Below are 26,512 nucleotides of genomic sequence, written 5' to 3'. Positions count from 1 at the left end.
TGATCCATCCTGCCTCTATGCAACCCCTCCTCCAGTCTCCTGCCCCAAGCCATCAGTTAAGATGATTCTTAAAGCCCAGCATGTGACAAGCCAAAGGTTTCTCTTTACCCCTCAATCACTCTGGAGCCAGCACAGGGTTTGAGTGAGACGGATCTGTGTTCTACCTGGACCAAGCACTAACGGCCTCTAAGCCCATGTCCTCATTTGTAAAACAGGGGTTCAAACAACCTCAACCTGGATGGGCTGTTGTGAGATCCTAAAGGGGGTTAGGACCTTGCATCTAAATGTAGAGACACCAGGGGCCAGGCCTGGTCTCCTTGCCTCTCTGCTGGGTGGCCACAGGCATTTAATCTTTGTCTCCACCTCATGAAGTCACTGGAAGAATAAAATGAACATCAGATCTTGGCACAGAGTTTGGTACATACTTAGTGCTCACTATATGAGTTATTTTTCCCCTCAATTTTTCTGCAATAAACATAACATTTATTGAATACTCTGTGCCAGGCCCTGTTATAAGTAGCCACATTTATTAACTCCTTGAATCTTCATAATAATGGTTCTCAAAATGTGGTCCACGGACAAGCATCATCAGCATCACCTGGGAACTTGTTAGAAATGCGGAATCTCAGCCCTGCTCCAGAACTAGGAATCAGAAACTCTGAGGGTGGGACCCAGCCATCTGTTCCTTAACAAGAAGGCTAATGCAGCTAAAGTTTGAGACCCACTCACTTACAACAACCCTGAGAGGCCACCAGGCACCAGTCCGTCCCTCAAAGCCCCTCCTCTGGACTCTGATGATGCAAAGCTTGTGTAAGATGCTAGGGAAATTCCAGATTGGTTCAGTGACTATGGCCCCCCAAAATGGACAGACTCCCCCTCCCCACCATGTTGGGATCTGAGTGTAACAGGAGGCCCCTACCCATTCCCAGGGCCCCGCAGGCACAGCCACAGCTATTTCCAACCCTTTATTGGGGCTATGTCAGCCCCAAATAAATATAATACATTAAACCCGGAGCTGAGGGAATTGTGCACCCCAGGAGGCACCCCCTACAACCCCAGCTGGGCAAAATAAGTTAGTGGGGTGCCTGCCAAAGGCCAGGCCAGCTCCCTGGCTGGGCAAGCGATGGTAGCTGGACTTGCACACGCTGGTCTAAAGTGCATCTCAGTTCTGTGGTCCCCATGTCCATCTGGCCCCTGGTCGGGCCACTGGGAGGGGCGGGCGGGAGATTTCCGGCGCTCACACCATGCCAGCAGTGGCCACCGAGGCTGTGTGTCCATCTGTCCATTTGAGTGGACAGCTGTGTGGCCAGGCATCCTCAGGAGAAGTTGTCGTCAGGCCGTGGCTGGGCGTCAAAGGGAGGGTCTGAGACCGTGATGCCTTGATGCAGCTTCTCCAGCGAGAACTTCATCTGCAGGAGGAGGCAGGCAGGGCAGGGGTGAGCACCAGTGGGGGTGATGTCACCCACCCCATTCTGCAAGTGAGGAACTGAGGGCGGTCCAGAGAGCCCCCGTCAAGGGCACTCCACGAGAACAGTGGAGATATATTGCACCAGTTTAACTTCTCTGAGGCAGCAGAGGAAGGAGCTTGGTGCGCTCCTGGAACCCAGATGGCCTGGGTTCAGATCTCAGCTCTGCTACTTACTGGGTAACCTTGGGCAAGTCCCTTCACTGCCCTGCGCCCCAGTTCCCTCATCTGAAAGGTGGGTCAGTAACACACCTGCTTTGTAGGATTATTTCAGGGATCTGATGAACACCGAGAACCCCGCACACACTAAGCGCTCAATGCACATTAGCTATTACTATTACCCTCTCTGTGACCCTGGCAAGTTCCTGAACTCCTTGTGCCTCAGGGTACCTCCCACCTGTCTATAAAATGGAGATAACAAGAATATCTTCCTCAAGGGTTGGCTCTGAGGATAAAGCAGTTAATCATGTTTAACACTGAGAACAGCTGGCTCCAGGTGACTGCTCAACCCACCTCTGCTGTTATCACTAATCTGTGAAGTCAACTCTACGCTTGGCACTTTGAGAGGGGAAAATAATCAAAATTCAGCTCAGGATGGGGGATCTGGCCCTCCCTCTCCATGAGCGATGGAGCCTCCATCTTAATTCCCTTCTCACCCTATCCTGCATGCCCTTTCTAGTGAGCATCTCCCTCTGAGCACGATTCCAGAGTGTAATGAGACCCGTGAAGGTGTTAGGGAAGGATGTGACCAGACATGGTTTTCACCATCACCTGCAGCATTAGCTCTGATGCCCTTGGGAACCCAGCCAATGCCAGACTCTCCCCAGTTTCCCATCCCCCTCCCCACCTTAGGCACCTACCCCAGTGCCCGACCCTTGCCCTGACCCACCATAGCTGCAGGCCTGAGTCTACTGGGGCCTGAGGGCATCATCATGTGGCAGCTTTTATTGAGCACCTACTGTGTACCTGGTACTAGGCTCACAATCAGAACAGCAAACACATAAGCAAACAGAGGGGACATCAGTGGGGGGAGGGGGGGAGGGAGGAGGGAGGGAGGTTTTGGTGATGGGCAACAATAATCAGCCACAATGTATATCGACAAAATAAAATTTAAAAAATAAAAATAAATTAAATAAATAAATAAATAAAAGAACAGCAAACACATATAAAGTGTTTACCGTGTGCCAAACACTATTCCAAATGTTAACACATTTAGTCTTTGAAGTAACATCAACTATTATTCCCATGTACGGGGGAGAAGGCTAAGGCCCAAATGCCAAAGTCACTTGCACGAGGTCACACACCAGAATTTGAACCTGGTTGTCTCAATAGATGCTGCCTCTGAACTACATGGGTGCCTGGGTCAACCCCCTTTTGGAGACAAGACCCCAAGATCCTCTGGAGAACCTCTTCTACCCTCAGACCATGTGATCCTCTGGAGAACCTCTTCTACCCTCAGACCATGTGAACTTCTAGTCACCTCAAAGGGGAGCGAGGTGTACAGGGACCAAGCCTAGCCTACCCCTGGCCACTGTGATTGCTTCAGGGATGGGCATGCAACCCCAGCAGCCAGTGAGAGTGGGCTCTTTCCTGTGGATGTCAGCCTAGAGCTGCAGGTACCACCCTCGTCATCCTGTTGACTTCCCAAGACAAAGCCAACCCCGGGGATGATGCAAGAGACCAATTCTTACTATTATTACCAGTGGCTGGGCCCAGCTGTGCCTCAAGTGAGACACCCTGGACTTTTTTCCAGGATGTGAACCAATCCATTCTTCCTCCACCCGCTGATTTCCCCAGCAACCCTGTGAGGTGGAGACACAGTGGCTCCCTCATTTCACAGAGGAAGCTGAGGCCCAGAACAGGGAAGGTATCTGCCCCATCCTGGGACTGGAAGGCAGGCTCCTGCAGCCCCCCACCCCAGCTGTGCCTCCCACCTCGTCCAGGAGCTCCACAGAAGCCCGCAGGATCTGCCTCCACCTGTGCACCTCCACGCTGTGGAACTGCTTCTGCAGGGCCAGGATCTCGGCCCACTCTGTGGCGGTCTGCGGGAACTTGCTGTAGGGACATGGCGCCTCAGTGAGGCCTTGGCCTCCCCAGTCTGCCCAAGCCCCTCACCCCCTCAGGTTACCCACTCACTCCTTGGCCAGGGCCAGACTGTGCCAGGACTCGAAGGTGTGGGCTGTTCTCTCCAGGGACCAGAGGCGGTAAAAGAGGAGTATGTTGAGGGCGATGAGGACAATGAGGCTGGGGACAGGAGCAGAGGTCAGGAGCCCTGTAATCCAAATGCTCCCACCAGTCGGGCACTGAGCCCTGAACTTCCCACACAACCCCACCTTGAAGGGGCACCATGATTACCCCCCTTTTCAGAGGAGGAAACTGAGACTCAGAGAGGGTTAGAGACATGCTTAGGGTGGCACCGTCCATAAGCAGAAAAGCCAGGGTTCAAATCCAAGCCTGCCTGATGCCCACACCCTTGAGCACCACACTGGACCACCACCACCCTGGGAGAACCAGGGGGCATGGAATAGGGAGAATGGGCTGCAGCCGGGGTGAGGCATGGTGGCAGGGAGGAGAGGTGCGGGAAGCAGGGCCCTACCTCACACAGATCCTGCAGAGGCAGCAAGGGGGAGACAGAGAGATGAGAGCTGCCCCGCCCATCCGTGCGACCCCACCCTCTTCACCCTGGGCAGCCGAGCCAAGCATGCCACACAGCCTCTCCCCGGATGGCTGGTGCTGGCAAACTGAGGCTCAGAGAGGCTGTGTGAAACTAAGCCCAGACCTTGCCCCTGAACCTCCTCCACCTGGCTGCTGCACTCCGACTCCACGTGGGGGTCTAAGAGACAGCTCAGCTCAACACGTCCCAAACTGAGCTCCTGATCCTTCCCCACTTTAACCCTCACCTCCCAGGTCTGCTCAAAGCCCAGGGCTCTTGTTTCCAGTTCCTCAGTGTCCTGCCACCACGTCGGCAGGCCTTTGTAGTGTTAGTCTCTCTGTCTATGCCGTTTTCAGGTCTCAACTCAGGCATCCTCTGCTTTCCCAGGAAGCCCCCCTCACTGCCCACCTGCCAGGCCTCTCATGGCTTCCACCTCCCCTACTCTGACCCTCCACCTGTGCCTCCCCATCCCGATCCTGATCACCCTGATCTGAAGTCAGGTCTGTCTCCTCCCAGGGCAATTGCTCAATGTTGTATCCCCAGCATCACCCAGCATAGGGTTGAGCACAGATAACAGTAAACTGTATACATTGACCTTCCTTGTTTTGCATACCTCTCCCTATTCACCTGGCTAATTCTGCATCCTTCTGATGCCTGCTCCTCCAGAAATCCCTCCTTGTCCCCCCTTGGGCCAAGGTCAGGCCCCTCATACTGCCCACAGCTCCCTGGGCTTCCACTCTTCCAGGAGAGAAGACCTCTCCATGACAAACAGAGCAGCTACAAGGCATAAGGAGCTCTGCTAGACGCATCCCAAACGTCCTCTCACTGAATCCTTACTGTGAGGTGAGCCCGTGCTCCCACTTAAGCAGAGAGGCCCAAAGAGGCCAAGCACTTGCCCAGGGTCACACAGCCTGGATGCAGATCCAGCCTGTCTCTTACTCACACAATGCTGATGAGAACCAGGGCGTTGGGGATGCCTGCCCCAGGGCCCTGGTCCACGGACGGTTCTGAGAAGCGGGAGTTGAGGGAGCCTGCGGGAGAGCAGATCAGGATCAGATAGCCATAGCCCAGGCCACCCCACCCTGGGCCCCCAGCTCCTCCACTCGCCCCAACAGAACGCACCAGAGGTGTGCATGCCAGCCCGGGCGCAGGGGTCAGGGTCTGGGTACTGAGGCCCATCCCCATGACCTCTCCAGCTCAGGGGCCGCTTCCGCCTCCGCAGGCCTGACAGCAGCCCCCGGGCATCCTTCCCGCCTTCCTCCAGAGACAGCTTCTCAGCTTTGGACAGCTCTCGCTCTGTGGAAGGAACAGAGTGCTCTGGATGTCTGGCCCGGCCAGGCCACAACCGCTCCCTTGCCTTCCTCTGCCCTGGTTGGCCCTGTCCCCTACCCAGGTGGTGGAAATAATCCTCAATGCCACTCCACGAGTTCTTCTCAATGAGAGACTTCACGAGGCTCCAGGGCTGCTTCCGGTAGCGGATCTCAGAGGACACACTGTGGGTGGGAGAGCAGGGGAACAGGGTCAGGATCTGACTCCAGCCTGGGTTGCCCCACCCCCCTGGAGGGCTCTTTCCTTCCCCTAATTCAGAGAGGGCCCCTTGTCACTTACAGACAAAACAGACATGTTCCCTCCCCCCACTCCCACCCCATGGCTTCCCTGGATCCCCCACCAGCACCCCCACTCACCTCAAATGCAGCTCGCAGCTCCTTCTCCACCCATGCCCGCTACATAGGCAAGTCTCCTGGCTGCCTGAGCACTGACTGACGTCTAAGCCCAGACCTTGCCCCTGAACCTCCTCCACCTGGCTGCTGCACTCCGACTCCACATGGGGGGTCTAAGAGACAGCTCAGCTCAACACGTCCCAAACTGAGCTCCTGATCCTTCCCCAAACCTGCACCCTCCCTGCCTCCCAACGTCAATGGCAACACCGTCCTTTTCATAGCTCAGGCCAAGCACCTCGAGGTTGTCCTTCGCCCCTCTCTTTCCCTCACGTCCACATCCAATCTGTCACAAACTCTGTCAGCTCCACCTACAAAATCTATCCAGAATCTAAACTCTTCTCCCACTCCAAAGCCCCCGCCCTGGTCCAGCCTCCACCCACTCTCACCTGGACATCCCAGCAGCCTTCTCCCTGGTCTCCTGCTCCCATCCCTGCCCCCACAGTCAGTTCCCACCTGTAGCCACAGGGAGCCTGTGAGCACCTCAGTTAGGTCAGACCCTCCTGGCTCAGAGCCCTGCCCTGGCTGCACCTCACTCCAGGTAACAGCCTAAGACCTCGCCATGTCCCACAAGGCCATGCAGGATCTGGTTCACCTCAGACCTCACCTCCTCCTCTCCAGCCATTTCCCATGCTTCTGCCTCAGGACCTTTGCACCAGCTGTCCCCAGTTGCTCTCTCACCTCCTTCAAATTTTTGGTGAAACACTCCTTTCTCAGAGGAGCCTTCCCTAACTAGCTTAAGTCTGCGTAAACCCCTTTGCTGGCCCACCCCTACTCTCTAGCCTGCTGTGCTTTTCTCCACAGCTCTTATCACTAGTGAATATGCTGAAGATTTACAGATTTTTTTTTTTTATTGTCTAATTCCCCACTAGAATATGAGGTCCCTGAGAGAGGAGATTTTGTCTGCTTTTGCTGTATCTTGAGTGACTCGAGGCTCAAACACCCTCTGCAGATGGAACAAGTCATCATCAGGGCCACCCTCTACCTTCTACTATTCAGAGTTCAGGGGCCTCAGGGACCCAATACTTCAGCTCCTCTGACAGGGTGGGGACCAACGTTGTGCTGATGACTTGGGCGGTGGGGAGAGTGAGGTGGGATCACCAGGAGGGGCCCAGCCTCTGCTCACCGGAGTCGGGCCTTGTTCCGAGCCAGGCCCAGGATGCAGTAGCGGTGGGCAGTGTAGAAGTAGTCCTGGTAAGGGATGCCTTGCGTCAGCACTTCTGAGTCTACCACACACCCGCCTGCCTGTGGGCCACGCCGGAACAGTGTCTGCAGGGATGAGGGAGGTGGGAGGTCAGGGCCACCCCACCCAGCCATCCTACCTGCCCAGCCACCCCACCCGGCCCACCTGTGTCTCCACCACTGAGGCGCTCTTGGGGCCCAGCGGGTTGCTGATGGGAATGGTGTATGTCAGCACTCGGCGCTGGTGGCACTTGCTGTCCCCGCTCCAGGGGCTCAAGGTCACGTCTGGGGGAGGGGGAGAGCAGCATGAGGAGACCATTCCCCAGTCCTTTGCCTGCAGGCTGCAAGAGACTCGGCCTTTTTGGAGGGTTTCTGTTCTCTGGGTACATGTCCCCAGACTCTACCCTTCATCCATGTCTCCACCTTGTAGTCTGCCCCACCTTCCTTCCAGGAGCCCAAAACTTTAGGTGCTGGTGATACTCAGAGCTGGGACCTCTCTCCTCCCAACATTTCTCACCCTCCTGGGGCTGTCTCATCTGCTCCGTTTCCCTCTCTGTACCGATCCTGGCTTCTCCACTGAGCCTCAGATCTAGAGTCCTGCAACCTTCTGAACACTTTCCCCTGGGAGTCCAGGGGACCCCTCACACACCCACTGGACCCCACCTGCCTCAGCACCTCCCCAAACCTGCCCCTCCTGTCAGGTTCCCATCTTAGAGATTGCACCAGTGTCCTCCAGGCTCCCACCGGAGCACTGGACCTTGCCCCCTCCTAGTCTGTCAGCTCCACCATGTGTTCACCAGATCTCCTGAGCATTGTTCCCAGTTCAACCACCCTTGCCTGCCCTGGGCCCTTCCCTATCCTCCCTCTGAGCACCTGGCCTCAGTCTCCACCATCTAGTCCAAGGGTAACTTTTTAAAGCCAAGCCTGACCCTATCACTTATCTGCCTAGAACACTCCATGGCTCCCCATTGCCCCCAGGACAGAGTCTGATTTCCTCCCTCTGACATGCCAGTCCCTCCAGGATATAAGCATAGTTTGGGGGGACCTGTATCTCTCCAACATAAAATACAGTCTTACTGATTCTGCAATGGATTCTACATGGTTCATTTTCGACAACAAAGAAAAAAGGAAAAAAAAAAACTCTCCCATCTGACCATCCCTACTTGAATCCGTTCTGTGGCCTTCCAAGCTCGTCATTTGGTCCCACATCAACCTTCAGCCTCACCTGGTGCTGTGGCTTCCTCTCTCCGTACCTGGCCTCAATGGCCCAGCCTCAATGGATTTCTCCCAGCATCTACCTCCAGCCTTAGGGCCTTTGCAGGTACCAAGTCTGCCTCCTGGGTTACCCTCCCTGACCCCCTCCCTTTTCCTGCCAGCCTCAGTTCCTCCTTCAGGCCTTAGTTTCTATTTCAAATCCTCCTAGCAGCTCTCCCTGAGACCTCTCAGATCCCAGACACCCTCTGACACAGCCCACACCCTTAACTCCCATCACACCTGTCATGTGGTTCTTATTTGTGTGAGTATACGAGTATATTTCCTGTCATTCTCAACAGAACAGGGCACTGAGGACAGGAATTCATGTATTCTGGTCTCTTGTGGGCCTCTAAACCCTGCACAGGCCTGTGGAGTAGACACTAAATGTGTGATCGTTAACTTGTATTTATCAAGCACTATGTGTTACTGTTCTAGGCACTTTTCCAGTGTTAACCCATTTAGCTCTCATGAAAACTACATAAGGCAGGTACTATTATCATATCCCCATTATACAGAAGAAGAAACAGGAATAGAGAGGCTCAGAACCCTGCCCAAGGCCACTCAGCTAGTAAGAGGTAGAGTCACTTCTGGTCTCAGACGCTGTATTTAACTGCCCCACCCCGCAGCGCCTGCCTGTCTCCTGGTTCGCCCTTCCCTCCCCTGCACCTGGGGAACTTGGCATCTCCTTCAGGCCCCGCCCCCTGACCTGTGAACTTGCACTGCTGTAGGAAGCCCTGTAGGAAGGGCGAGTCTGAGAAGAGCATCTGCTGGAGCCGCTCGGCGCTCACATGGAAGACGGAGTTGATGAGGAGACGGCCAGAGAGGTCAGGAAGCAGAGCAGCCAGATCAGCTGGGAGACAGAGAAGAGCCAAGATGATGTTGGCTTCCATCCCTCCCTCCGAGTGACCGCTCCTCACCATCCTAGGCTTTGTGAGGTGGATAGCCAGACCCATTTTCCTGGACCAGAGTAGACACTGATTCAGAGCACCATTCAGTCCTCACTGCCTCAGCGATTGGTTGACGGTGGGCATGTGCCCCAGGCCCAGCCAATCAGAGCCACCATGATTGGTTCTGGGTGGACCACACACCTAGTCCCAGCCAATTGAAATCACAGTGATTAAAGGGGTGGGCATGTACTCCCAGGCTCCTCAGCCTGTGACTCTCAGCCACAGTGATTGGTTCAGGGGTGGGCTTATTCCCCACATTGGACCAATCACAGACAACCCTAGGGCTTTTGCTGTAGCCACTGAGAAAAAATGCTCTCTCTGCTAGGGTTGTGTGAAGTAGGGCTAAGGCTCTCTCAGTCCCTGGAGAATTAGCTGGCACAGAGAAAATGAATATAATAATGACAGAAGTAATGATAGCCAACACTTACTAACTGTCCCAAATGTTTTGTATGTATTAACTCATTTAAATCTCTTAACAACAACCCTATGACATGGATATTATTATTGTTAACCCCTTTTTTCAGATGAGGAAAATGAGGCTCAGAAAGATTAAATAATTTGCCCCAGTTACACTGCTAGGCTGTCATGTGGCCAGGACTTGAATCCCAGCAATCTGCCTTCAGAATCTGAGCTCTTTTTCACCTGCCACACTGCCTTCAAAGCAGAGCTAAAGACAGATTTCTAACAGCACCGTTTGAATGCCATATCTGCCTGCCCCTGGATTTTTTAGTCCCGTGGCCAATAAACCCCCTCTTGCTTAAGCCCATCTGAGAAAGGTTTGTCATGGGTAACTGAGGCAAATGAATCAGGGCCCTCTTGCTGCCTCACCTTCCTCCCCCGTGGACGAAGAGGAGTTACTCGTGTCTGTCAACAGCTCCTCACTGGGCAGCAGGTCCAAGGGGCCCAGAGAGGTGGGCCCGTCAGGCGGGGTGGGCTCCGTGCTGGGGGGTTCAGCCACTGGGGTCACAGTCTGGCTGGAGGAGGCATCTGGCTGGCTGTCTGTCTGCTCCTCCTTGTCCTCCTCTACCTGCAGAGAAAGGCTTGGTCCAGCTTGCCCTGCCTCCATCCCAGTCTGAGGTCCCATGTGTCCACATGGGCCACAAGGATTTGAGAGACCTTGGGCAGGAGAACCAATGCTGCGAGGTAGTGTGCGCACCTAGCACTCACAGCTGAGCTGTGAGGGGCCCTGCGGCCACTCAGACGAGGGCTCCTCTCAGCCTCTACCAGGCTTGTCTCAGATGCATGTGCCATAAGCTTTCTTGCCTGTGTTGTCCATCTGTCTGTCTTGTCCGTGCCTCATCTATCCACACATCTCCTGCTCCTTCTGTATCTCATCCTTTCTGTCTGTCTGTTAGTTACCTCTTTTGCTTGTCTCTCCCTATCTATCCCTATTTTCCTTGCCCACCTTCCCATCTCCATCCTGTCCCTCCATCCAGCCCTCCCCTGTCCCTCTCACCATCTCCTTTCCTGTCCTCCCCAATCTGTCAGTCTGTCCCCACTCTACCCCCAGCCTTCTTCTGTCTCTTTCCCTCAGTACCTCCCTTTCTCTTCCACCCTCCAGCTCACCCCATGGTCTGCATCGCTGCTGGCGCGGGAAAGGTTGGGGGTGATGCGGCCACGGCGCGAACCCACCGGGCTCGGCTCCTGGCTGTGGTCGGCAGCCCCCGAAGGGGTGATGTCACTCAGGGCGATCACATCTCCCACCTCCTTGGGGCTCCTGGGGGGAAAAGGAGAAAGAAATGGAACTGCTGTATCCTTGAGACTCCACACACCTCCTGGATCTCCCAGACTGTGTACACCCACCTCAGGCCACCCAGCACACCAGGAACTCTGTACACAGCCCCTCCTATTCTCCCCCGACCCACAGAACACTCCCAACCTCCGACTCACCCCAGACCATTCAGCTGCAAGGGGCAGACATAGTCCTCGTCCTCGCTGGTGAGGCCCAGCTCCGAGCCGTAGCACTGATGCACCAGGTGCCAGAGCTCGCGGGGACTCAGCGTCTGGGCAGGCAGGAGGTGGGGTTGGCCTCTGCCTCATGGGGGCCCCACCAGTCTTCAGCCCTCAGCCTTGGCAGTTACCCTGGCTTCCACAAGGGGGCGCTGCGACCTCCCACACAGACCTCAGCTCAGCCCTCTGAGGAACCTTGGCCACGGTCACTCCAGGCCCTGAGCTCAGAACTTGGTACCTCAGACCTCCCAAGCCTTCAGTAGTCTAGCCAGTGAACACTCCCACCTTTAGAATACAGAGGCCCAGGGAGAGAAGTCATATGCTCAAAGTCATACAAGTGACCAGAGGCAACTCAGGCATTCAAGCCCAGCCAGACTCCAGAGCCGATGCTCCCACCCGACTGTTTTCCCTATGCTGTCCTGCCCCCAACTGTTTTCCCAGGTATCGTCAGGAGTCCTGGGCTTTCAGCTACTCATGGCCAGAACGGCTGGATGACAATGATAGTGAAATTATAATAACAGTAGTAGCAGCAGCTGACATTCACTGAGCTGTTACTACGTGCCAGGTATTTTTCTAACCCCTTTATATGTGCTACCTCACTGAGTCTTCAGAACTCTGGAAAGTAGATGCTAGTATTATTATTTTAAAACAATGATGGTGAGAGGTGCACAGTAATGTGCCGAAGGTCATCCAGCTAGGAAATGGCAGAGCTGAGATGGGATCCCAGGGGGCTGGTCTAGAGCCTTAGAGCTAACCATGGGGCTGTGCTGCCTCATAAGAGCTGACATTACTTACTCTGAGCCAAGCTCTGGGTGCTACAAGGTAGGGATGGTCCCCATATGACAGATGGGGTTCTATCAGTTCCCCATGTCACTCAGCTGCTCAGGAATGAGGCTAGAACTCCAGGGTCTGAGTTTTGAACCCTGCTCCACCTTCACCCTCCTTGGAGACTGACTCTGCATTGCCCCTCCTTCAGGTTCCTGAGTGGCGTCCTCCAGCTCTCTAGCTTCTGAGGATGGCCATAGCTGGAGCTGCCCCTGGGAGACAGAAGCCCCTGAGAGGGCAGTACAGCTGGAGGAATGGGTTTGGCTTTCTGAGGTGCTGAAGGCCAGAAATAGCAGAATTATGCGATGACTACCCAACCTCTATCCATCCTCCCTCCCACCAGCAGAACCCTGACTTTGTTTAGGGTGAAAATCTTTCCCAGCTCCAGGGATAAATTATGACTGGTTTACACCAATTCATCTTTCCTTTGCCACAAACTCAGCTTCAGGGTCAGGTGGAACCTTGTCTGCCCCCTGGTGGGACCTATGGAGGAAGCTGCAGGTGCAATACGGAGAAGAGCCGGAGGTTCCTCCAGCTCCCAGAGTTCTGGCACCCCTGGCTCCATGGTCACCATGACGCACCCCCCTAACCCCCTAGCCAGGCATCATCCAGGCCCACCTTTTCAAGGAGCGCATTCTGCCAGAGGCGGAAGATGAGGAGGAAGCAGCGGTCACGGGCCCCAAAGGAGGTGAAGAAATGCTGCAGGACAGAGACAGAAAAGGGGGTGAGAGGTGCTGGACAGAGACAAGCCCAGAGGGAGGGGAGCTCCATCCTTGTCCACACTGTCTCCAGGTCTCTGATGTATCCATTTACTCATCCCTGCATTCATTCCACAAAACGTTTATCCTGTGCCCAGCCCTATGCTGGACGATGAGGAGATGGCCTCTGGCCCTGTCCTGAGAGCCTACAGTCTGGGGTGGGGGACAGACACATTTCCTGACAGGGTCAGCCCAGAGGAGCTGGGGCTGCGATGGGGGAAGCCCAGGGCATGTTCCTGCCTTCCCCTGCCACTAGGGGTGGTCAATCGATCCACTTTTGGTCAACAAAACACAAAGGAAAGTCTGCTGTGAAGTCTTCCCCTACTCCTTTCCTCCTTCCTGTCAGGGCCACCTGTGTGAGAGCTTGTCACCAGTGGGATGTGAGGCAACAATCAAGAGGAGAGTCGAGCATCGGGGAGGCCACAGAGGGGTGGTGGCATCTGAGTCGCTGGATATGTGGGAGGGAAGAATTTTACTTTGCCTACTGTCCCTGAGCAGCTGTGTGAGGGGAGGCTGGTGTGGGGGTCCAGGTCAGATAGGATGGGAGCCAGGCCACGGTGGGGACTGAGAGAACAAAGACAAGGTGACAGCTCTGAGAGCAGTTCAGGCTGCAGGACAGACAGGGCTTGGCCCTGACAGGCTTGGGAGGGTGGGTGGAAAGGAGGCAGGAGCCCGCCGAGGTCAGTGACTGCTGGGGTCAGTCCTCGGGCTCACCTTCTCGCTCTCTGTACAGATCTGGATGGCGTTGGGGATCAGCTTGGCCGTCTTTTCCTTCTTCAGACACGTCACTTCCTTCAACTGGATGGAAATCTGAGGACCAAAGGAGGGTCAGGAGGGGTCAAGGTCCTGCCGGCCCCAGGGCCCCGGGGCCCCTCCTCGCCCGCGGTCGGCTCACTGTTGTCTCCCAGCGGAAGATGTTGCTGTAGAAGCAGATCCAGTTCTCGGAGAGATAGAGGCGGCCCTGAAGGAGGATCTCGCGCTGCAGGGCGCAGGAGTAATCTGAGAGTGCCGAGGGGAGAGACAGGCAGACACCCGAGTCACACGGCTGTCCTGGCGGCCCATAGGCCAGGACAGTTAGAGTCGGAGGGCAGAGCTGGGGGCTCAGGTCAGGGGTCCGGGCTGTGTCTGCAGTGTGGGGACTCACCCACGATGAGGCGTTCAGCTTCAGGGAGTTTGTTAAACAGTTTCCGGAAGTCCTCATTACGCTGTTTGTACGTGGGGCTCAGCATCTGGGGGAAGTGTGAGAGGTGAGGACCTGGACAGGGCTCACCCCCCCCAGTGCTGACCCACAAAGCTCCCAGAGGTCCCTCAGTCTCCTCAGCCCCAGACAAGTTCTCTGAGATTTCAGTATCTAGCCCATAACACAACAGTAACCAGGACAGCTACCATTTACTGATTCCTCATAGAAGCCAGCCCTGTGCCAAGTACCCACCAGCAACACAGACTTTATTGAATGCTCCCTTCAGCCTTGTAAAGAGAGAGAGAAAGAGACAGAGAGAGAGGCCCAGAGAGGTTAAGTGACTCACCAAGGTCACACAGCACATAAACAGCTATATAGAATGTGACCTTACTTCTGCTAATCTCATTACTCACTCCTTGACTGCTGCAGCCTGGGGCTCCTGGCCCCCTCCCTTCCACCCTTCTAGCAAGCCCCCTTGTACAGAAACTTACACTGTACCAGCTCTGCATCTTCTGCAAGAGAAAGGAGAGGAGTCAGGACGAGCCCCTGGATTTCCCCATTCCTCCACCCCCCTGCCCCGCTCCCCATCCTCCTGCCCCTCTCTCCACCCCCCACCCCATCTGGGCTTGCACCAACCTTGCTATTGCGGATGAAGTTCCGGCTACCCAGGCTCTGGGTGCTGGGGGTCCCAGGCACTCCACCCTTCTCTGAGGAGCTATCTGACCCCTTCTCCACCATGGTGCTTGGTTCTGGCTCAGGCGGGGGCCGACTTGGGGGCAAGAGTTGCAGCCGCTTACGGAGAGATGGGGAGCTGCTTGGCGTGCTCCGGCCAGAATGAGGGGTGGTGCTGGGGGTAAGAAGAGGAAGACAAACGTTATGGGGAAAAATGGGCTGGGTGTGGAAACAGGCTTATTTCAGGAGGCCCACTCGTCAGCCCATTGAGGCCCATCCACCCATCTATCTATCCATCCACCTATCCACTTATCCATCCACCCATCCATCCATGCAGGCAGCCATACTACTCCACTTCCTAGCAGTCTGACGCAGAGCAGTTTTCCTAACATCTCTGTGCCTCGGTTACTTCATCTGTAACACAAGGATGATAAATACATGTCCTCATCTGGTTTTTTTGAGGGTTAAAGGAATCAATACACGTAAAGTACTTCTAACAGAGCCTGGCACATAGTGAGCTCTCGGTAACACCTGCTGTTTTTTTAATTAACATATTCATTTACTCATACAATAAGTATTTATTGAACAGCAACTTTCCACTTTGTTGCTTGAGCTAAAAACCTAAGCATCTTCCTTAATTTCTTTCTTCTCCTCACCCCTCATTTCTAATCTGTCAGTAAGCCCCACCAGCTCCACCTCCAAAATCTATTTCCATTTGTTCTGTTATACCCACCTCCCCCAGCTCCAGCATCCATCCCCTCCTGCCTGGACATCCCAGCAGTCTCCTCCCTGGTCCCCCTGCTCCTGTCCCTTCCCCACAGTCTATCCTTACCTGCAGCTGGAGGGAGCCTGTGAACACCTGAGTCAGGTCAGGGTCCACCTGGCTCAGACCCTTGACTGTACCTTACTCCAGCTAAAAGCAAAGTCCTCACCTTGGCACCCAAGGCCCTAGTGATCTGGTCCTGTCACCTCTCTGACCTCATGCCCTCCCCTCTCCCTGTCCTCCCTCCACCCTAGCTACCCCAGCCTCCTTTTGTCCCTTAAGCTCTCCAACTTCATTCCATGTCAAGGCCTCTGCACTTGTGGTTCCCTTTGTCTGGAATGTCCTTTCACAGTAGACGGAGCATAACTGGCTCTGTCTACTTCAGCTCAAATGCTCCTTCCCTGGTCACCCAGCCTAAAGTAGCACCTCCCTGGTCACACCCACACTATCTAAACTCCTCCTGCTCCTTTATTCAGTTTGGTCATTGTCTGCCCAGACTGTGAACTTCAGGAGATCTTGGTTGCCACTGTGTCCCCAGCACTCAAAACTGCACATGACATATAATGAGCGCTCAATAAACATTGGTAACTAAGTGAATAATCCATGCACTGGCTGGAGCTCCATCAGACGTGGTTCCAGCCCTTAGAGAATTAACCTGGTGGGGAGGCAGTTGTTAAACAAACAGAGCACTCAAATGACTGTACAAATACAAACCAGAGGCTGAAGGGTGTCGGGAACTTTAAAGAAACATTCACTGTTGACTCCTTATCAGGAACTATGTCAAGCTCTCCTTATGATTAATTTTATTATGCCTCAAACAACCCTGTGCATTTGATCCCTGCTTTATAGAGAAGGATGCTGAGGTTCAAGGTGGTGAACCACTTACCGAAAGATGCACAGCTAGTTTATTTCAGGGCAGGGTTCCAACTTGGGGGCCTTGATCTATTCTGGGGTGAGGTGGGTTTCCCTCTACCACTTGGGGCTCCTCAAACTTGTCTCTATTGCCTCCCAGTCTTAGCACATGTAGTTCCCCCTGTCCAGACCCTCCTTTCTTGTCTTTGACTGGCAAATTCTTACGTGTCCTTTGAGACTTTTGCTCACATATATCCTCCCTCCTGTGGGTCCACACAGCCCCTGGGAAGCTCCCATCCCAGCCCTGACTACTCTGCGCTGTCACTGTCTGATGACAGGTCCATTTCCCTCACAGGTCTGTGAGCTCCCTGATGGCAAGCCTTGGGGTTGTCTTGGGCACTGCTCTGTCCCCAGTACTGTTCAGGACAGGGCGCAGTGCAGGCATTCATTTAATACTTATAAAATGAATTTGTGGAATAAAATAAATGAATAAATTAACTAGGTGGTGGTCCAGGACAGCACCACTCCCCCTGGACATCCCAGCAGCCTTCTCCCTGGTCTTCTGCCCCCATCCCTGCCCTCACCTACAGCCAGAGGGAGCCTGTGAACACCTGAGTCAGGTCAGGCACCCCTGGCTGCACCTCACTCCAGTAAAAGCCCACGGCTCCCTGGCCGCATTACTCTCGCGCTTCCTCTCCTCCGGCTCCTGCCTTGGCTGTCCCCTCTGCCTCAAATGCTCTTCCACCCAGATGCGCACCAGCTCCCTTACCCCCTTCAGCTCCCTGCTCAATGGGCACATCTCAAAGATGGCTTCCCTCACCTCCCTATTTAAAATCACACCCCCCACTCTCCCGATCCCCCTTCCCCACTTTATCTTTCTCCTCAGCACGTCTCCCTACCAGACCTCCTGTGTTGTCCCTTATTTCTCATCCTCCTCCCCCACCATGATGTGAGCATCCCCATTGCTTAGAATGGGGCCTGGCACCCAGTAGGGGCTCCATGAACATTTGTACAAATGCTCACTGAATGAATGAATGACTGACCCTCCGCTGCCTCCCCTCACAGAGCTTGGATTCAACCAGGTGTGCAACTTGCTGGACTTACAGGGCAGCAGCTTGGAGTGTGGACCCCAGCCTCCAGCGGGCTTCCAGTCTCAGGGCTGCCACTTCCTGCCTGTGTGACCTGGGCCAATGTCTGAACCTGCCTGTGCCTCAGTTTCCTCTTGTGAATAATGGGAGCAATAACAGTATCCACCTCGTGGGTTGCTTGGAGGAAAAAGTGAGGTAAGATACGTAAAGCCCAGCACATAGAAGGCACTCTGTTTTGATTCTGTTGTTTTCCCTCCTGCAGACTCAAAAGGAGTGTCCAGCCCTGCAGCTATCCCAGTGCACCTCTGTCCAAGATGCTGCACTGATCCTGACAGGTAGCTCATGAGCACCTTGGCCTGTCATTAGGAGCCTCCATGAACTGCCCCCCAATTCCAGTCATTCACTCTCTAAATACAAACTGAGTGCCTGCCCATGGGGATGCAGCGAGGGCAAAACAAATACCATCTCCTGCCTGCAGGGATCTGACGTTCTAGATGGGGAACCCGGACAATCAGTAAGAAAGCATGTGAATGAGGATGATGATCTCAGACCCTGCCAGGTGCTACAAAGCAGCACCACTCAGCCTGGTCCCCAGACCAGCAGCACCAGCAGCACCAGGAAGCTGTTCGACATGCACATTACAGGACCCACTCCCAACCTCCTGAATCAGAAACTGGGGGTGGGGCCCAAGAGATTCTGATGCATGTTCAAGTTTGAGGTCCACAAAGATAAACAATGGGGCACTGCAGGTGGACATGGTTTCTCTAGTGAGGGAGTCAGCAAAGGGCTTGCTGAGCAAGGCTCACTTGAGCCGAGCCTGAGGACAAAGAACAGATCTGGCAAAGAGTGAGAGAAGACTGTTCTATGTGCGGGAACATCAAGTTCAGGGACAGGACTGAGTTTGGCAGGTCTGAGGAAGAGGGAGGTGGCCAGTGGGGCAAGGAGGGCACAGGCCTTTGTGCTCTCATCAGGAGTCTGGGCTTCACCCCGAGGGTGCTGGTGAGTAGGGACAGGCTCTGAAGTAGGGGGTGACCACACCCCTCCCTATGTCATCTTCTCACCTCTCTAACCTGGAACACAGTCTTGCCCTGCTCTCCTGTGGCCACAGGTCTAGGGGCAGAAAGCCTGAGGGCAGATTGAAGGTACACAGGCAGGGCAGGGCCCACACCCCCAGTTCTTGTTCCTGGGCAGGAGAAAGAGGAAGTGCTCTAGGGCGGGCCCTGGGGCTGCCCAACCAGGCCAGCTGATGGCAGAGCAAAGTGGTTAGAGGACCGTTATGGAGACAGGGACTTAGGGACTCGGAAGAGAATGTTGTTTTTGCCACTGCAGACACCTGACCTCGGGCTTCCTGGGTCTGAGCAGGCCCAGAGCTGCCTCTGGTCAGAGAGAAGCAGATGCATACACAGGTGTCCATAAAAGGGGAACTCAATGAGGGTCACCCACATCCAGTGGCATAGGTAAACAGTTTCCCCTCAGTTGCAAGAGGGCTACCTCTTTCTTTTCTCTCTCTCTCTCTCTCTTTCTCTCTCTCACACACACACACACACACACACACACACACACACAGAGCAGTAGCATCACAGGTATGCTACAGACACACACAGAGCCAGAGTCCCAGAATAATTACATGCATGCACGTTCACACAAACACAACTGCAGCATTACAAGTATGCTACAGTCATACACAAAGTCCCAGAAAAGTTACACATACACACGTGTGGGCATGCACATACACAGAGCTGCAGAGGGTCACAGAAACACACAGAGAACCACAGGAAGTCCCAGATAAATTACATTCTCACATATAGCTACAAGAATGTCTCAGCAAAGAGTTGAAGACAAATAACACTCACACAGTCAAACAGAGCCATCTGGTAAAGGAAAAGTCACAGAGTACCCCAGCTAACACCTACACAATCCTAGGTAAATTGAGTCATCCGGTCAGCCAACACTCACACAGCGATGAAGGAATAATGAGGCTCCAGGGGGTTTTGGACACACCTCGACAACACAATGGCCAGGTGTTGAAATGATGCATGGGACATTTTTACAAACTGTAACAGGGGGACAATATCAGTTATTACTGTTGCCTCCAGAGAGTCAAGGGTACACCCAAGGTCTCAGGAGAGAGGGTCCCTGATCCGAAGAGAGCCACAAGGGATCTCTCTGTCTCTCACTCTCTTCACACACACAAAGCCACAGAGTGTCTCAGCTGCACACAGAGAGGCCCTGGGCACATCCAACAATGTTACACAGGATACACACAGGAAATTTCACACAAAGATGGAATCAGTGGTTAATTACAGGCACAACCACACAGAGTCACAGACACACACAGAGCCCCAAACATACAACAATGTCACAAACGGACACCACAGGTAATTTATATCTGCACACAGAGCTAAATGAGAGTTTCGGAGGTAAATTACAGACATATACAGGCACAGAGAGTCACGGTGGAATACACAGAGCCCCAGACACACATGTACAACACACTACAAAGTCACAATTGGACACACACTAGTAATTTACTGTGACACTTGGAACCACAGATGGAATTAATGGTCAATAACGCACACCAATAGCTAAGGTGGGTCACGGCTGCTGCACACAAGGAGCTCCAGACACACACAGCTAATTTATATTTGCACCCAGAGCCACAGATGGAATGAGATACATTACATACATACAACCACAGAGGGTTACGGCTGCACACGCAGGCCCCAGACACACACTACAGTCACAACCTGACACGCACAGATAACTTACCATAACACACAGAGCCTCAGACGGAATTCATGGTAAATTACACACACAAACACAGCCAAAGAGGACCACAGCTGTTACACACAAGGAGCCGCAGACACCCGCGCACACACACTTCCAAGTCACAATTCATAATCGGAAACGCACTCGCACACCCGGCCCAGAAGATCTCAGGCATGCGGTCCTCGGGCCACGCGGAAGCCCCCACCGCCAGCAGCCGCGAGACCCGCGGAGGACAAGTAGGTGGGAGGGAGCCGGACGGGACGCCCTCTTGGGCCTGCCCCAGGCTCCCCGGCCTGTGCGCCCGGCCGGCGGGGGCCGGTCTCCATCCTCCCTCCATCCTCGCGCCCAGCCCTGGCCTCCCAGGCAGCGGCGAGTCAGGCCCGGGGTCCCGCCCCGCCGGACCCCAACCCCAGCATCGCGGGCCTGCAGTGACGACCCAGTCCTCGGGCCCTGCCCGCCCCCCACCCCCGGGCCGCCCCCTTGTCCCCTCCCCACTTCTCCCCGCCCCCACCCCGGTCGCCCCCGGCCCGGCCCCACGTGCACAAGCAGCCCGCCCGGGGCTCCGGCCTCGCCACCCCCTGTCCCGGCGGCCTCGCCGCTCCTGTCCCCCCGACCCCCGCGGCCCCGGTCCTTACTCGAACATGGATGCGGCGGGCGGGCGCGCCCAGCCGCAGGGCAGGGCCCGGCTGAACGGGGCTAGGCTGAGCTGGGCGCCCCCGCCGGCACCGGCCTCGCCTTCCTCTGCCGCACCGACCCGACCCCGCCGCCGGCACAAAAGGCCGGAGCCGCAGGCCGCCGACGAGTCAGCGACACCCCCTTCCTGCCCCCGCCCCGTCGCGTCACGGCGCCGCCCCCCGGCCGGGAGGAGGACTGGGAGGGACCAGCCGGGGCCTAGATGCAGAGAGGCTGGGGAGAGAGTCGGCTATACGGGCGCGCGGGGAGAGGAGCTAGGGAGAGGGGAGCGGGGGACAGAGACACAGACGCAGAGACACACACAGAGAATGTTTATTAAACCCAGACACTGTGGTGCCAACCGCCTGGATACAGGCTGGAGAACCCTCTTCCCTAGAACTCAGAAAATGGTCCTCAGTTCCAAATATGTCCCTAGGCCGCTCCCGGCCCTCCCAGGGAGGAACCTGGAGGTGGGCGGAGGTGGGGGGAATGCAGATGCGGGGAAACCGAGGGGTCGGGGGAGCCGAAGCTGGCGGGAAGGGACTGTGCCGGTGGGCCTCTCCCCCTCCCTTTTCCCCTCCCAGTCTCTGGGCCCAGGTTCTAGGCCCCAGGAGGTCCCAGTGCCTCGTCTCTGGGGTCTTCCGAGACCCCATAAGCCAGACCAAGTCAGAATCCAGCCCTCTCGCTCTTATCCGCGCAGTGACCTTGAGCAAGTCACCCCGTCCTCGGGATCCCATTAACTCTGTGGTAAGGGATTGCCCACGGCAGCGCAGAGGCGGGCATCATGAGCCCTTTTACAGCGAGCAAGCCCAACCTCAAAGATGGGAAGCGACTTGTTGAGGTCACCTGGCCAGTAGGCTGCAGAGTGGGATGTAAGCCTTGTCTGATGCTATCACCTGCGCCCACCTCTGCAAGCTGCTGTCAGAATCTGCTGGTGTCCTGGGCTCCCTGCCCAAGAGCATAGAAATGTGAGTCCCATTTCACAGCTCCTAGGCCGAGGCTCCCCAGCAGAGGGACTTGCCCCCCACCCCTCTCCAGGGTAGCCTGTCCCTACACCTTTTAAAAACTCAATTCCCATCCCTCCTCAGCTCTTAACCCTTCCCCCCGTTCCCCACACACACAAAAAAAAAAACCCCAAAAAAACAACCCACCTGACTTCTCCACTTTGGAGGATTGCAGGCCCAAAATTTCAGTTTTCCTTGACCCTTCTCCTTCCTTCACATTCATATGTGAATTTTATCTCTCAGCAAACCCTATTGGCTCTACCTACAAAATCCATCTAGAATCTAAACTCTTCATCCCCCTCCCCTGTCCCCACCCTGGCCCAGCTTCCATCCCCTCCTGCCTGGACATCCCTGCAGCCTCCTTCCTGGTCTCCTGCTCCTGTCCCTGTCCCCACAGTCTGCTCCCACCTGCAGCCAGAGGGAGCCTGTGAACACTTGAATCAGGTCAGGCCCTCTTGGCTCAGAGCCTTGTCTCTACTTCACTCCAGCTAAAAGCCAAGTCTTCACCTCGGTGCCCAAGGCGCTAGTGATCTGGCCCCTGACATCTCTCTGACCTCACCTCCTCTGAGTTCCTCCAGCCTCTCTACTGTCCCTCTAACTCGCCAGGCACATTCCTGCCTTGGGGCCTTTGCACTTGCTTTTCCCTGTGCATAGAAAGCTCTCCCCCCAGTTCTTCCCATGGCTGCCTCTCACCCTCAGATGTCTGAGAGGCCCCTTTCCACCATCCTCATCGATCCCACTGCTCTCTGTATGTTTCTGTTTGCCTGTTTCTTCCTTTGAAGTACTTTTACATTTTTAATTAGGAAATACGTATTTCAAACAGGAAAAAAATATAATGGTCATCTATGTCCCTATCACCTATGTATAATAGATGTGGACATTTTGCCATTTTGCTTTAGATCAGATCTTTTCTTTTTTTAAGGAAATAAACTATTACAGTTACAGCCGAAGGATAAGCTCCCCATCCCTCCTTTCTCTGCCCATGTCTTCCAAGGTACCCCCTGCCCTGAGGTGGGTGTGTGTCTTTCCCATGCAATTTCTGTCCTTGTTCTACATCAGAATGCATCCACCAACAAACAACGTAGCCTATTATTCAGTGGCTTTTAAAAAGATACACAGTTAGGCTCGTACTGTATCATTTTGCAACTCGCTTTTCTCCATCATCATTTCAGAAATTTCTCCACGTCAACACACAGAGCTCTACTTCATAAACTTTAACTCTTCTGGAGTGTTCATTGTTGGAAGAAACCACAGTAGATTTTCTATTTGGGGCCAGAGCAGTTCTTTCCTCTTTCCCCGTGTGACTTGAACTCCCCAGTTCCTGTCTCCTTGTGCCTGAGGTAGTGTTTCCTTGCAGAAGTTTTGTTTAAACTTTCTCTTTTGTCTGTAAGCTACAGCAGGAAATACCTCTTACATTGGCCTCCAGGATGCACTTAGAAATATGTGTAATGCCACAGAAGTTGCAGGAAACCACACTTACCCTCACCATGCCTTGCAAATGTTGTTGTTTTCAATTCTGTCCTATTTCAGTTTAGAAAAAAAGGGCTGATTGCAACTCACTACATTGCCTTCATGGCCCCTAAGTGGGTCCTGACCGATAGTCTGAAAAACACCACGTGGGTCAAAGGGGGTGTCATCCTCCACTCTTAGTAGGCAGCACTTGGCTGAGCTTATAGTCAATTGTCCCAACACACACTCCCAGTTGCCTCTTTTTGTTTGTGCATCTATTTCATGACTTCCAGTTAGGGCCCTATGGGCTAAGGCCACACTCTTAACTGACCCGCAGCCCCACCTAGACAGTGACAGCCACAAGGAGCCCACCCTCAAGCATGAGTCCCTAGAGAAAGAGAGACCCTATTTCCCATCCACTGCCCAGGTCTGACCTGTCCTGGGACAGACTCTCCAGGTCTGGGGTCCTCAGCTGCTGTAAGTGCTGGCAGGTTGGGGTGCAAGGGGGTGACTCTCCATCACTGGACGGTGTTATGTGAATGGAGGGCACCTCCAGGAGGCTCCAAGGCTCAAGGGCCAGGCCCTGGGCCCTTTCACCCTGTGGCTGCTGCCTCTGCTGCTCGGCTCGGGGGGCAGGCAAGCCCTGGGCATTGTCCTGGGCCAATGGGGGCGCCCAAGGTAGTAGGGGCAGGAACTCAGCCATGGGGAGAGTCTTGGACAGCGGTGTGGTCTCTGGGGGAGGAAAAAGTGAGGTAAAGGGTAGAGCCCCTGTCCGTGCCCCTTCCCCCTTCCCCTGCTGCTCCACTAAGAGAGATGAGCTGTGGTTAAGAGCACAGTTTGGGGGTCAGAGAGATTTGAGTAGGATTCCCACCTCTACTAACATCCTCCCCTGGGGTATCTCAGTTTCCTCTTCTGGAAACTGGAGATCCTAATACGACATCCCAGGATGGTCAGGGAGTGTCAGAGAGCTCAGACATGTAGAGCACCTAACCCACGGCCCCCCATACGGTAAGTGCTCAGTAAACATCTGTTTGTGCCCCTGAGCTGGGGGCTATTTTTTCTGAGCGTTTACTAAGGCCATGCCTAGGGTGTTCTGTACACCCTCCCCCACCCAGCGTTCCTTCCACACACAGGGCCAGGAAGGAGCCAGGCCTGAGTGGGCCCCAGAGGCCTGGCCCTGGGTAACGGCTGGTTAAGCGGAGAATAAAGGCAGAATCCAGATTTCCCTTCCCTGTTTGCTCAGCAATTGCCCCTCCCAAGGCAAACAAAGGGAGGGTGGTTGGCTGTCGCCGCCACCTCCGCCTGGGAGGAAGCCAAGCCAGTTCCTGCGGCTATGGCTGCGGCTGTGATGTTGGAGGCCGCTTGGATCTGGGGAGGCCAGACCAGAGTCTGCCTCTCCTTATAGCAGAACAGCAAGGACTTCTTGCCACCCAGCTGCCGGGGGGAGTAGGGAAGGAGGATCTGTGGGGCCCAGAGAGGGTTTCCCCTGTTTGGGGGAAGACTCTGACCTTTACAGGCCAGGGCTGGACCTTCCCAGGTCTCCTAGTACCCCAATACCTCTACCTTATGGGTTCCTCCTCCTTCTGTCCTCATGGGTTTCAGACTTCCAGGGAAAGGACAGGAGACCAGTCCCTTCCTTTCCCCCAGGAGTCCTGGCTGGGCCAGAAAGTCACGACCTTGCAGGCTGGAATAGCGTGTCCGGCTGGAGTCATGTTACCCTCTGGCCAACTATTCCTGGGACAAAGGACTGAGTGGGTGTGTGGCGTGGGTATTCATACCAGGGAAGAGGCTGAAGAAGCCGTCTCATCCTTCTCTTCTGGACTGCCCAGTTGAGGAAAGGGCTATCCTCACCCTAGGCTCTAGTGGTCCGTCTCTCCTGTTGGTCTGCAGCCAGCCACACTGTAGCTTCTGTCCTGTCCCTCTACTCCCCCAGGACTGCTCCTCCAAGTTCAGAGATCACCCCCGTGTGGCCAGTCCAACACATTTTCCAGTCCTCATTTTCCTACACTGTTCTCAGAAGCCTTGAACCTGGGAGATCCCTCTACCTTCTGGGAGCCTCTCTTGGTCTCTGTGATGACACAGTTCCTTCTCCTCTACCTGGTCTGAAAAGCTGGTATTCCCCATGGCTGAAGTCTAGGCACATTTCTCTTCCTTTTTAGATTTTACTATATAATAATTGACACATACTAAAGGATGTCTATATCTTAGATGTGGATTATAATGTACAACAATAAAATGAACCTCATAACCTTGCCACCCACCCAATCCGAGAACCAGCACATCCCAGTGCGTACCCCAGTGACTGCCTCAGGCCTTTCCCCATCCCACCTTTGCCTGCCTTCCAGAAGTCTCCATCACCCCTCACTTGACAATTATCATTTCCTTACATTTTTAATAGTTTTTATCACATTGATATGCATCCTTAAACAATACATTTTTTAGTTTTGTTTGCTTTTCAGCTTTATAAAATGAAATCATACCATGTGTTATCTTCTGTGACTTGTTTTTCTCAGTCGACGTTATTTCTAAGATTCATCCAGATGGTTGCAGGTTAACTACACTTCATTCATTTTTGCTGCTGCACAATATTCTGTTGTGGGAATGCTTCACAATCGATGTGTCCATTTTTCCTGCCCACCGACACTGGGTTGTTTCTGGGTTTTCTGCTATGATAAATAGAGCTGTCATGAATGTTCCTGGGTAAGCCCGAGTCCCACTGATTGCCCGGCCACCCTGCCTCGTGTGTGAGGGTCTGTCTCACTGCTCAGGGTGGTTCCATTGAACTCTTGTCTCTCCTGGTCCTATAAGACATTACCTTCATTACTCTGTTTCTATAGTAAGTCTTGATATTGAATAAACGAAGTCTTCTTATCTTGTTCTTCTTATACCAGAGATTCAACTTGTCAAGTTCCAGAGGTGGGGGAAAATCAACAATGAGAATGATTGAACAATCATTTGCTATAACGGAGAATTGGTATCTTTACAAAACTGAGTTTTCCAAAGTGTCCACATGGGGTCACTCTCCATGTATTTAGGTATGTTTTTATGTCACTCTCTTGGGTGTTTAGGTTTTTTTTTTTTTTACTTGTGGTGAAAAATACACATAAGGTTAAATTTATCATCTTAACCATTTTTTAAACGTACAGTTTAGTAGTATTAAGTACATTCATTTTGTCGTACAACCATCACCACCATGCATTAAGGTATTTTTCTAAAATATTTTTTCTTGTAGAGTTCTTTCATATCTTTTGTTAGATTTTTTTCCTTTGGTGTTTCATGTGTTTTAAACCTTTTTGTGACAAATAATACAC

The 26,512-nt window shown here is 53.9% G+C and overlaps 1 protein-coding gene across 4 annotated transcripts; it reads right to left on the bottom strand.

Moving 5' to 3' along the window:
• Positions 1-952: 952 nt before the first annotated feature.
• On the bottom strand, positions 953-24,900 carry GRAMD1A (GRAM domain containing 1A). 4 transcript variants are annotated; one of them, XM_063110185.1, is made up of 20 exons: positions 24,765-24,900; positions 23,636-23,933; positions 14,569-14,779; positions 14,424-14,444; positions 13,897-13,981; positions 13,648-13,751; positions 13,467-13,562; positions 12,613-12,693; positions 11,110-11,222; positions 10,786-10,936; positions 10,048-10,246; positions 8,979-9,122; positions 7,185-7,303; positions 6,963-7,105; positions 5,508-5,611; positions 5,241-5,414; positions 5,062-5,149; positions 3,602-3,737; positions 3,400-3,520; positions 953-1,409 (listed from the first exon to the last, which is right to left on the bottom strand). In XM_063110185.1, exons 2-20 carry the CDS (start codon positions 23,902-23,904, stop codon positions 1,351-1,353), a joined length of 2,418 nt encoding a protein of 805 aa, XP_062966255.1. In that variant the 5' UTR covers positions 23,905-23,933; positions 24,765-24,900; the 3' UTR covers positions 953-1,350. The 4 variants fall into 4 exon arrangements, with proteins under 4 accessions (XP_062966255.1, XP_062966254.1, XP_062966257.1 ...); XM_063110184.1 differs by having other exon boundaries at positions 3,602-3,709; positions 24,765-24,896; XM_063110187.1 differs by lacking the exon at positions 23,636-23,933 and having other exon boundaries at positions 3,602-3,709; positions 24,765-24,877.
• Between the last annotated feature and the right edge of the window lie 1,612 nt (positions 24,901-26,512).

This window comes from Cynocephalus volans, chromosome 10, assembly GCF_027409185.1.
Source record: "Cynocephalus volans isolate mCynVol1 chromosome 10, mCynVol1.pri, whole genome shotgun sequence".
Classification (NCBI taxonomy): Eukaryota; Metazoa; Chordata; class Mammalia; order Dermoptera; family Cynocephalidae; genus Cynocephalus; species Cynocephalus volans.
The sequence above is the reverse complement of the archived record's forward strand: the minus strand, read 5'-3'. Positions and strand labels throughout refer to the sequence as shown.

Coding starts and splice junctions, on each gene's coding strand:
- GRAMD1A (XM_063110184.1), bottom strand. CDS start 23,904: ATGGCTGAGTTCCTGCCCCTACTACCTTGGGCGCCCCCATTGGCCCAG. Junction 13,752..13,896: donor AGCTGAACGCCTCATCGTGG/GTGAGTCCCCAC, acceptor CGGCACTCTCAG/ATTACTCCTGCGCCCTGCAG. Junction 13,563..13,647: donor TCTTCCGCTGGGAGACAACA/GTGAGCCGACCG, acceptor TTTGGTCCTCAG/ATTTCCATCCAGTTGAAGGA.